This window comes from Phalacrocorax aristotelis, chromosome 6 (assembly GCF_949628215.1).
Source record: "Phalacrocorax aristotelis chromosome 6, bGulAri2.1, whole genome shotgun sequence".
Taxonomy (NCBI): domain Eukaryota; kingdom Metazoa; phylum Chordata; class Aves; order Suliformes; family Phalacrocoracidae; genus Phalacrocorax; species Phalacrocorax aristotelis.
Window position 1 is genome coordinate 53,120,602 of NC_134281.1, and position 12,143 is coordinate 53,132,744.

Here is a 12,143-nt window from a genome sequence, read left to right on the forward strand (position 1 = left end):
AAAAAAAAGACCAATTCAGACTGTTGTGTGGCTTTCCTGAAAAAAAATACACTGAGTCTTAATATACATGGATCCACCAAAATAGTGGGCAATGTTTATCATGCTGGAAAAGAAGGATGCCTGGGACATCGACCTGTACTGAGCTGTGGGACATCTCAGGAAATCTGCACAGCCAGCTGGCACCTGCGGGTGCTCTTCCCCTTCCCCTTGGCATCCACCTGTACCCCCTCTCCTGCTGTTTCAGCTTGGTCCCGCTTGACGACAGAGGACATGCTTGACTTTTCAAGTCTAATGTCCTTTCAGTGAATCTGAATGAGAAGTTCTTCACGTGCCTTTTCTTATAACTCTACTAGCTAAGTTGATTTTTTTAAAAAAACACCTTTTATATGGAACATTTTTCAAGGGTCTTTGAGCCTTATGTGATGACTTCGTTCCTATGTAACAACATAAGAGCAAGTAATTTTCATGTTGTGGCCACAGTTTCTTTTTCCAAGTATTTCCAGGAACTTTAGAACAGGGGTTTTAATGACAAAGGGAAGGAAGGAAAAACCTTAATTTCCCGTGAAAGCCCTGGTCTTGCTGAGAAACATCCTTTGGATGTGGCAGTATGGAAGCTGTGGCTTGGAGACTAAAGCTGGTCCTGTCCACTGACCTGGGCAAGTACTTTCCGGCTCAGTGATTACTTAGCACAGCAGGTATTGTTGTTGCTGAATAACACTGCAGTTTGAACTAATCGTTTCAACCAAAGTTGCAGACTCAGTCTTTAATGCCACTATGTAGTTAATTATCTCCACTTTATCAATGGCATAAGAAATGCAATGGAGACACCTTTAATTGAAGCCATAGAGGGGCTAATGGGAAGGGGACTATTATTCTTTCATAAAGAGTAATAAAGCCATTGCTAGTCCCTGTAGGAAATTTATTTCTACTAAAAAGGCAGACTGAGGGACACGAGTAGATATAAGAAAAAAGTTTAAACCAGCTATTTCCTGGAAAATGTACAGTAAACAGTACAAAGTATACTTTTCTCATTAAGAAGTGTAACCAGGTATTTATCATGAACAACACATTGGAAAATAACCCACAGAATTTTCCAAAGCACAAATAGTCACTAAAAAAATGTGAGACAGTAGTATGGCTTGTTGTGATGGAGGTCAGAGGTCAAACACCTTTTTCAATAATAATCCTTAGAATATCAAGAAATATCAAGAGTAACGAACACGGGCGGCTTCACTGACGAACAGGAATAACAATGTGGAGAAGCCCGAAGAAGCAGTGTACCTGGTCACTCCAGTGTGGTGTGACTGACCTCAGAGGGGCTGCTTTTCTTTTCTTTTTTTTTCCTTTTTTCCTTTTTTTTTTTTTTTTTTTCTTAAATGGGAGCAATGGACTCTCAGCTTATGCTCAATATTGAAGTCTGGGAAAATATAAAACTTTAAACTCTTTGAATATTTACTTCTCTACTTCTCTACAGAAAAGATGTTCAGTTTGAATGGCCTAGATTAGAGTATTAAGCACATGAAAATTGTGAGTGTATGAGAAAACAGCAGAGTAATGGATTTGCCAGGAAATTTTTCTGCATTGATTGCAGCAGTATTACTAATCCTGAATCAACCTAAATGTACAGAACTGAATAAGTATTAGAGCTGTCCAATAAGATTTGATGAATGCACTATTCCATTAATTTTACCTTTTTTGTTGAATAAATTATTTGACAAATAATGGTAAAATTCATGAAATAAATTATCTGATGAATATATTTTTTAAGTAATCGACTAGCTCTAATGAATATGCAGGCAGTTCCTTAATGAAAAGCATTACTCTACTGTTAGCCTGCTTTCATCACTCATATGTCACTTTTTTTGTATTTTGCAACTGCAATCTGTATATTTTATTCATTTACCCATTCATTTATACATGGGAAGTTCAAAACAGTATGGTTAATCAATCACTGCAATTCTTAGAATATTCTTGCTTTACGGTTGATTATTCATTACATTTATTGCATACAGAAATGCTTAATAAAAAGAACTTGGCTTTTCTGAGGACACCTCTCCCAAGAGCTATTCTTGGCTTGTATGTTCCAAGTCAAGTTTACAAGAATGCTCTGAAAGTTGCAGGGTCCGTTTATATGTAATTTTTGTAGGTGCAAACACTACAATTACCAATTGTTTTGAGAAACTGGAGCTTGAAGCCAAGCCAGACACCTACAAGGTCCCTGAAAACACACATTAGAGGAGTAAAACAAGGAAGAACGTACAGGAGCCACCTCCTCACTGCACAGCACTAGGATGCTTGGATAAAAGCCACAGAGAGGATTATTTGGATGATGTTCAGTTTTGGAGATGTTCCAACCTCAAAGAGCAAGGATGTGTTTTGTTATTACAGAGGTGATCTCAGCATATGATACTGATAGATTTATACTGTTAAACAGCAAATTGCACCCGTTAATGCTACAACGTGTCACACTTCCGAGTCCTGGTTCCTCACAGAGGTATGCCAATTTATTGTGGCAGTGACAGTGGGTACAAGAGTCAAGCCTGCATGACTCTGTCAATACTGCAAAGGTGCAAATCATGTTATCATGGGTGACTTTGAACTCGCTGTATGAAGCTCAGCTGAGCAGATTTAATGGGAGAAGGTTGTGGGAGAGAGGTATATTAGAAGGGTTGCCTATAGCTATGCTTGGAGTAGCAGTGAATCTCTTCCAAATTTTCCTTTTAGTGGCTGGTGGACTTTGATAAATACAGTGTTAAAAGTCTTTGTCCAACCCTTCCAAACTGTGTCATTTCTTCTGCCAGCTGGACAACTAATATATAGCTGTCACTCACAATAGGTACAAGTGGAGGGACTTATCCTATGTCTGCAGAGTTTAAAAGATGAAGTTTCCACAAATGTCGGTGATGCACAATGAAGCCCTTACATAGGTCTGCTCCCACCCAGCACAGAGCGAGTTGTCATGGCAGGGGTGGGGAAAGCCATGTAGAAGTCCTCCACAATGGGAAGGAGTTTGTTCTTAGCTGACATTATATGCTTATCAAAACTGCAGCGGCATTACCCTGTAGACAAAAGGTTATTTCCATTCTACACACTTCCTATTACAGGGAGATTATTATTGTAAGAGTGTATTACAAAAGAAAAGAAAATGTTCTAGGGATATTTTTTTTTCATTTTCATACCTTTTATCTCTGGAGCTTATATTTGTATTTGCCTCAGTCAGGCATGGGTTGTGGTGTGTGTGAATGTTTGTCCCTTAAAGCTTGTGATAAACTCACTTTTCTATTAAAAAGTTTAAATACTTGTTATAAATAATTTCTCCATATTTGTATGCTTTGATCTAATCTACTGCATAGTTTTAGCTAAAATGGTTGTGGTTCTAAAGATTACAAGTATTAGGAGGAAGAAATAAGTTGTAGAAATTATCTTCAGTTTGCAGCTTGCTTTACAAAGGTTTAAAATGCCCTTTCTTTCCTAACTCCATCTGAAAAGCTTCTGACCCACTCCTTTTCATGTTCAGTCACCAATATAATAATAATAATAATAGCAATAATAATAATAATAATTTTTTTAGATGGGATCAATAAGGCCATTGCTTTGTACTTAAGAATTCTAATAGTGCCTTAATATTAATAAGCAACTTCAGAAGTACTGTTACTGCTTGGGCATTCAGAGAACTTAGTTTGTACTCCTGATAGACACAAGCTCCCTGCACTATTACTGCAGATTTAAAGCCCAAGGATGTGTTTGAAATAATGTGCAAAAAATCCACTGGAACAGAACCGGTTCTGTTCATCATCATTTACATGCTGTCTCAAAGGCATATTACGGTATAATCCAAACCACAAATCTCCTGGGCCCCCATTCACAGAAACTGAAAACACCATTTGGGTACCTGGGCATTTCTGCTGACAATGAGTTCAATGTTTTTGTGCAAGAATCAGATTTGTGGTGAGCAGCTCTCCAGAGGTTTGGTATCCAAACTCTCCAGGCTATCTCGGAAAACCTGCAAACTCAATGTTATTAGTAGACAAAGCTCAGGATTAAAAGTAAGCTTGAAGCTGACAGATTTTGCTGCTTTCTGTATGAGGGTTGTGGTTCTCTAGGTGGTTACCCCAGGACAAAAATAACATTTCCTTTTCAGAGTCCTTAATTAGTAATGGGGTTTTTTTGTTTTTTGTTTTTTTTTTTTAATTAGCCGTGGGCAGAATAGGAATGTTGGAAAGAGATCAGCTCCTGTAATTAAAAGGACTTCCTGAATGCCACTACTTCAGAAAGAGTTTAATCTTTGTTATGGTGGTGCCCATGCAGCATGCTGAACAGGAAGACTGGACAATGCAAACAGAATTACCACCACCAACGTGCCTTCCAAGGAACATACATAACACCAACTGTGTATTCTAGAGTCAGTACTTATTTTCATAAAGTTTTCCATATTTTCCTTAGACAATAACCTGGACTGGGCACAAGCAATTTAGCTAGCTCTCTGTACTCGTTGGAAATATCCCTTTTGCAGTTCAGGCTTCAATTTGTTATCATCACATCAAAACAAGCTGTCCAAACCCTCCAAGAAACTCACACAGCAGATGAAGCAACTTGCTGAAAGTGGGTTGTCTTTCCTCCCCAGTCCAGTAAAGCGTGATTATGAAGAGACAATTATAAAGGTATGTGGATACTGTGAAAACAACTTATCACAAAATGCTTCCATAACACAAATGAAAACAGCAAAACAATTGCAGGGCTATTTGCTGTCCAGCTACAGCTCCTTGCGTGGCTTCACTTAGGCAAAGGAGTGGGAGGGAAAACCAAAACTGTCTGGCTGTTACCCTCATCCATAGGAGGACTGCAGGGGTGCTTAGGGCCCGTATCAATTTCTACCCCTTTTTCTTTTAATTTGCAGGGATTGCTGGAAGATCTGGAGTGCTCAAAGAACAGCTACAAGCCTCAGAGCCCAGCTTGCAGGATTTGCCTCAAAGCCACTGAAGACCTGCTCTGCCTCTGTACTTTGTACCTAAGTTCCTGCATCAGGCACAGCTCAGCTGGAGCTGAAACAAGGCTACAGATGCATAAACTCTGGGTATTTTGTATGTTTTGATAATGCAGTTTTCGTCTACTAGCAGTGCAGTGATACATCACTGCCCATAAATCTTAACATGAAGGCAGATAAGGAGCTGGAATGAGAGCTACAACATAAAAATCCTAACCCTGCTGCCTTCATAGAAGATGAGATAAGGTCCAAACAGAAAATAGGAAGTTATTGATTTAAACCTAAGAATTGTAAGAATTTCCTAGTAAAGGATGGTCTCTCCCCATAATTTTGTTTTACCATAGTAACGGTAAAACAGCCATCTGACCCTGGAAGCACTGAGCCAAGGGAGGTTATAGTGCTTTGCCTCTCTCAAAGTCTACTGCGCTCACCAGGAGGGTGAGGTGGGGGGACATCACCCTGCAGTTGCATTTGGCATGTTGCTCCCAGCCTATCCCCAATCTACAGATTTGACCAGAATTATACCTGATCCTTTACTCAGCTTTGAAATGGATAATGCATTGAAAGAAAACTGTTTTACTATCATCTTGTGTGTGTTAGGCACTGCCACTTCTTCCTTTTTACAAATCCACACATTTATCACAAAATAGCTTAAAAAGCAAAGAAGGGTTATAACTGACTTGACCATAGATGTCACGAGGCCTCACCATTGTACCTTCTCGTCCTGTTAGCTCCAGCTATTCCCAGATCACTGTCAACCCAGTCATACACAATAATGCCCCATTACAGTTAGAATGGTTTGTTAAACTTTATAGCACTTAGAAATGCTCCTGAGGCACCAAAAATGTCTCGATTCAGAATTGAACATATAATACCTGCCAAATTTGCAGGTTTGAAACCACTTCCAATAAGAATTAAAAAGGCCCTCTTCACAGCTGAAATAGGGCTATCAATACTTGACTTGTCTGCCCACGTGAAATAGTGGGTTCTTTTCTCTGACGTCGCAATTTAGTTTAAAATAGCTTTGATGATGACAGGGTACATGCGAGTGATAAAACCATAAAGATGACAGTCTAATCTTACAAAGATGACCGATCACTGATAAGAGATTAAGTCACACAACATTTGAAAAACCAGATTATCTCTCTGCTAGGATGGTGTCTGTGTACACCTCCTGCAGAGCCATGCTGAGATGCCAACCACATACAAAGATGCTACTTCTTAAAAACCAGAAATGCTTCACAGAATTTCTCAAAGCATTGCGTAAAAAGAAAGAAAGCAAGTAAGAAAAAAAGCTCTGATCTTAGACTGAGCTTTTTTTGTCAAACATTCATTTTTCAGGCTAGTAAAGTATTTAAATGTACAGCATATAAATAATTTAGAGACACTATAAAAAGGTCTAAATTAGCCAGTTCTGCCCTATAATTAGCACTCACAGCTATGCTGGCAATGGGTGGGTGATTATTAAACACCTTTTATTATCAGTTTTATGTACTACAATAAAAAAATGAAAATTATACTTACAAGAATTATTAGACATGCTGGTCCTATAAAACTCCATATAAAGTTATTCTTTGTGCTGAGCCAACATCTGAAAAGTAAAGAGTAGAAAATGCCTTGAAATATGCTATTGTGACTATTGCATCCTTATGTATGTTGATTTGGACACAGAAACAGCAACTTACACTTCTGTGGTGCCATAGTACTTGTATCCCAGTGCGGCAGAGATTCCAACGACTACGGCTGGACTGACATAGCCAAAGACATAGAAATTCTTGTGCAAGAAACCCTTGTTGTAGATGACTCCCACAACTATAAGGTAGAGGTGAATACCTTCAATGCACATCCATGCAAAAGCAGCTAGAAGGAAATAATGGAGTAATCCAGCAGTAATTGAACAGAAGAGCTAGAAATTCAATCAGAGAAAACAAAAGTCATAATTCGATTAATATGTCTCTGTTAATATAACAGCATATGCATATCAACCTAGTGACACTAAAGTGGTGGTTCAGCCGCCCAGATGTAATACTGATTGGCAAGAACTTGGCCTATACCCAGGAGCACACTTGTTCGTTAATGTTTTCTGTAGCAGCTGGTGAAATAAAGAGACTACATTCAACTTTAAAATTGGTGCATATCTTCCCAGGAAAACCGCATGAGCAAATTGACAAGGTTGATCCCATAGTTACAGCTGAGTAGTCTATATGCTTTCCCGATCTAGACAAAGCTCATTTTTATAATTTTGATAACAATGTAATTAGGCATCACAAGAGACTGTTTCCAAAATAACTTTTGTTGCTACAAAGTGTGCGTAAAATGATACTTCTCAATCAATCAATACAGGAGTGCTCCCGCAGGGATAGCAGTGCAAACTTTTTCAAGTGATTTCAAATCTTATTTGGCTACTTTAGTAGGGGTATTTTGAAAATTTATGCATAATTTAATTTCTGAGAACCAATCTGAAGTACAAAAATCAACAGCCCAACTTGTATGAAAAGTACCAGGGACAGGTCAAGACCTCACATGTAGAAGGGAAAGGAGTCCTCCAGCCAACAGCACAATATCTCAAATGCCAGCTTGGGACTGCAGCTCTGGCCTGGCTTTTAGGGAAAATTATCACTGGTGGAGCCACCAATGTGGCTTTGCGCAGCATAAAAACAGATGTGAAAAGAGAAAATACTAAACACATTGAGACCACAGTCCTGGTTAAGATGACAAGGTTTAAATGAAACCCGTGGAGCAAAGTAATACAGACCATCTCAGATGAAGGCCCTACTTTAAATGACCATTTTATATTTCTTGTTACTAGACTGGGAAGTCAGGGTCACTAGAATATTCATACTGGTACTAGGAAATACTGGAAGTAGATGGAAGTTGTAGCTGATACCGTGTATTTGCTTTACAACACAAAATCAAGACACAAGTGAAAGCTACCCACCTTATTATTGTTCATATTAATTCCAATCAGAAAAATAAGTTCCGCCAGGAAAAGGCTGCAGCAGAGGTTTTTGTGAATTGTCGTTCTAGTGCTTTGAATTTCACTGAAGAACCAGAATGTAAAAATGCACATGGAGAGGCAAATCAACGAAATAATTATTCCTAGCTGAGTGATTCTTGTAAGAATGTTATAATTTGTAACACCCTGGGGGAAAATTATAATATAATATTTAAAAGAATAGCTTTGTACCTTCTCAAGAAAGACCTCAGTCTATAATACAGTTCTTTTCTTCTTTTCTACAATATATTAATCAAAACTGTTTGTAGAGTTTCACTGCAAATGTACACTTTGGATAATCTAAAAAGTATTGTTTTTTTCCTAAGACAGATATAATTCTAGGGGAAATTAGTAATGAACTGTATACATTCCTGCTTGCATTTACCGGTATTTCTTAACAAAACTTTTTATTAACATCAATATATTCTAATATGATTTTAAAAATCAGATCATTTTAGTGAAGGACAAATACACTGGCAGTAGGACATATATTAATATGACACGAGTATTTTCTAATATAAAAGGACTTATCACAGGAGTGACTTAGATAAGCAAAATTGAATAACCATCTTATTGAATTTGCAACATGATCAAAACAAGACTCTGAAATAACAATCACTTCAGAAAAATGCTATTCCAGATATGTAACGTGAATGTTCTCCAAAGAAACACAGGCTATTTTAATATTGGATGTGAATATTTTCTGTATAGGCATAGTGTTACATTTGCTGGTTGGTATTTGCACGAAGAATTTCTGAAACACATCACTGTGCATCAGCATAAGGATAGTATTCAGCTGACCATAAAATGTATCTAAGTATCTTTTTTTCCTAAATAAAGGACCGGAGATTATTCTTCTCCCAGCCTTCCTTTTCAAAATAACCATATAAGTACCTGCAAAGGTTTTAAATTGGAACCGAAGACTCAGGATGCTATTTAGCAACCAGGAAACAGCCTCTATCAGCATGAAATTCACAGTTTGAGAAACTGTCTCAATACAGTATATTCATGCTAATATTCTGCTTGCTGTCAGTTCTGATACCTCATAAAGCTGCCTCCTGAGGCAGGACCTGAGCTCCTGCAGATACGTGTGCAGACCCTGGAAATTTATGGGGACTCTTAATATAAGAAGGACATAAACTGAGTGGTCATTCTCATGATTTTGTGATGGTCATAAGCGTCCATGTTTAATAGTCATAACCTTGAAATTGATTATGCTGTTGCAAACTCTCAGGAGAGAATTTAAAGCATATTTTTAGATGCCAAGGTTGGCATCTAAACCAGCCTTTAGATGTTAAGGTTAGATGCCAATCAAATGGGTAGAAAAGTTTTGTGAGAGAGAAATTCAAGGCCATATGGTTACTGACCACCTATGAATGCCAGTTAAATCCCACAGCGGTCTTAAAGTGGGATTTAAAATTAAAAGCAATGCACCAAAAATAAGCACAGCAGACTGTGCATTTGGAACAAGATACTTTGCTGCATCACTGCTCTGTAATACTGGAGAAAGGACATAAGGAAATTCAAACACATATGGGAGGAATTTTGTTTGCTCTGTGCACAATAAATTGTGTGTTTGCTGAACAAAAACAAGAGACAACCTAAAGGGGGAAAAGTACATAAGTTGCACTGAAATAAAAACATAAGGAATGAAGACAGAAGAAAGGATCAGGTAAAACACTAAATTAAAATGGCACTTACAACAGAGCCACCTGAGGACATCAGAACAGCAAAATGAGTCAGATGATTACATTTGCATGAGATATGAGTGGAGTTGGAATGTGTCAGCTCACAGCCTTCTGTAGCCCAGTTGCCGTTCATTGTGTCTGCTGAGTAGTTCCAAAACGCACATTTAATATCTTTATCTGCAGTCTGGAACAGAAACAAGATGTTTTACTGATGGCAAAAGGCAGGATATTTCCCATCGAGAGACCTTTCTTATGTTAGCCAGCGCAATTCATTAAAAATTACTTGCTACCATTGGAAGGCTGGGAAGCAAAAAACACATTCTGCAAGGCCTATTCCAAGCAATTAAAACATGGCTGGGGATGGAAGCATTTTATCCACACAGCTAACACCCCACCAAACTTGTAGGCTAAACAGATTACTGAACCCTTCTGGCACTTGTAAAGGTGTTGGAATTTTTACCTACTGAAAACATTGTTATATATACACCTGCACCTGCTGAACATGGACTAAACCCCAAGGTTACAGCTACATTGCTTGTCCTCCTCATAGTCCCTTCCAAAGGAGCAACTCAAAACCTAAAACTTATTCTGTGCAAAGCCAGGGTCGTATCACACCTGCTGTATTAGGTGTAATGACAGTGATGACTAAGACCACTAGTATTACTTATTCCAGTTAGTGTTTTCTAATGCTAGTCAAAGATAAGGTCCCTGCTGTACTACAGGCTGTATAAATGTATGCAGATTTATATAAAGGTGATGTCTACCTCAAATATTAGAAGGCAAGCAACAAATGTAAAAGCTGCATGACCGAGGTTAGCACCTCGTCCCTCTGCCCACCTCCCTACAGAGTAATTTTCCTGTTATGTTTCTGATAATTCTTTGTGCCATGTAAGGTGTTTCTTCACATACAAGTGATGTCAGCAAAATCTATATATACTGGAAGTAAAACTCTCAGTTTTAAATAATTGTGTTCAGATTTCAGAAGTAACAAAGTTGCAATACTATAGGTTCTGCTATTACCTCCTAGCTCCGGGTTAACTTTTGCATTAGCTTTGAAGTATTTCTTTACTTTTTTTAGTATGCATGCTTAACCACCTGATAAACTTTCAGGAAAATACCTACCTAAATACAGAATTATCAAGGTTCTGTAATATTCTCTGGTTCAGGCATCTACATTTTATGCGTGCTAAAACCCAGCAAAGGGCATTGTTGCCCTTGCTTTAGTTCCATAGCAATTTTCAGCTGTATCATGTTTACAATATTGCACTTAGGATGTCACATTTGAGATTAAACTTATTAGAGAAATAAACAACGAACTCACATCAGCAAACAACAAAATTACGTCTCAATATAATACACTGCAGGTATGGTTACATCGCATAAAATGATTAGCTATTGTTTTGTTTTATTTGAAGTTGATAATAAAAAACCCCCTTACCTTGGCATACTTTAAGGTAAATGTTATTTTCTCGAGCTCATAGAGTGTGGGTGGATTTGAGCTAATTGCAACAGCTATAACTGATGAGCTTACTGTCTGTCTCTGCTCTGAAGTATCTTTCGAGGAGCGGTTTTTAGGCGATGAAAGCAAAGAACCAATATTGCTATACCGCAGAAAGACAACTGCAACAGTGCCTATCAATCAAACAGACCATGTTTAGTAGTTTGTGGGTTTTTTATAGAAGAATAAAATTGAAGACATTAAGGAAACAATAAACAATAGACATTATTACCACCATTGCATAAAATATGCAAAACAGATGGAATCTTTGTGGAATACTTATAAAAATGTTTTAGAGACAATGAAATATAGCTTTATTTAAAAAAATGTAACTGCTATTAGAAATAAAAATGTGTGTTCGCATTGGAAATTCTAATTAGGTATATGCATATATATTTTTTCTAGAGTAATATATGCTTGCTGCTGTTCTGCAATTAGCTACACATGTGGTGTCAGGTCTCATAAACTAAAAAGGCTCAGACCTGAGGTAAATACTGGGCCTCTCTGAAGTGTCTGGCTTGCTTTGACTTCCATTACAGAGGAGCCAGGATGGAAGATGCATAGGGAAAAAGAAAGGACAAGGTATTTTAAGATGCAGCGCTGATCTGAAAAAATGTGATTTTTCTCCCTGGTACCAAGACAAACCACATTCTTAAGTACTGATAGGTGGTGAGATTCAGATTAGCTGGAAGGTTAAGATTTAAAATATCTTTTCTACATTCATTAGGTTAGGTGGTTTAATTCCAGAGCTGCTTAAACACACTTATTTGTTTTTAGTGATGACAGGAGTTGTAAGCCATTTCCGAGCACTCTGAGGTCCGAGACAAGATCTGGGCCCTGCTTGTTTTGGTACTAAAGAATACATGTCCTTACCCCAGTGAGCTACTCTTTAAAAAGAGAAGATGCACAAATTTTTGGAGGAGGAGTAACACAGAGAGTTGAAGGGGCCAGCCCAAAGTCACACAGCAGCTCTATAGT

At 37.9% G+C, this 12,143-nt stretch overlaps 1 protein-coding gene across 3 annotated transcripts in view; it reads right to left on the minus strand.

Moving 5' to 3' along the window:
* The window catches only part of ADGRL4 (adhesion G protein-coupled receptor L4), a 79,746-nt gene that overhangs the window by 12,828 nt on the left and 54,775 nt on the right, over positions 1-12,143 (minus strand). For all 3 annotated transcript variants that reach the window (XM_075097990.1, XM_075097989.1, XM_075097991.1), the window contains 5 exons: positions 11,106-11,299; positions 9,681-9,851; positions 7,923-8,126; positions 6,670-6,890; positions 6,509-6,575 (listed from right to left, as the gene is read on the minus strand). In XM_075097990.1, coding sequence (XP_074954091.1) covers positions 6,509-6,575; positions 6,670-6,890; positions 7,923-8,126; positions 9,681-9,851; positions 11,106-11,299 — 857 coding nt within the window. The remainder of the gene's footprint in view (positions 1-6,508; positions 6,576-6,669; positions 6,891-7,922; positions 8,127-9,680; positions 9,852-11,105; positions 11,300-12,143) is intronic.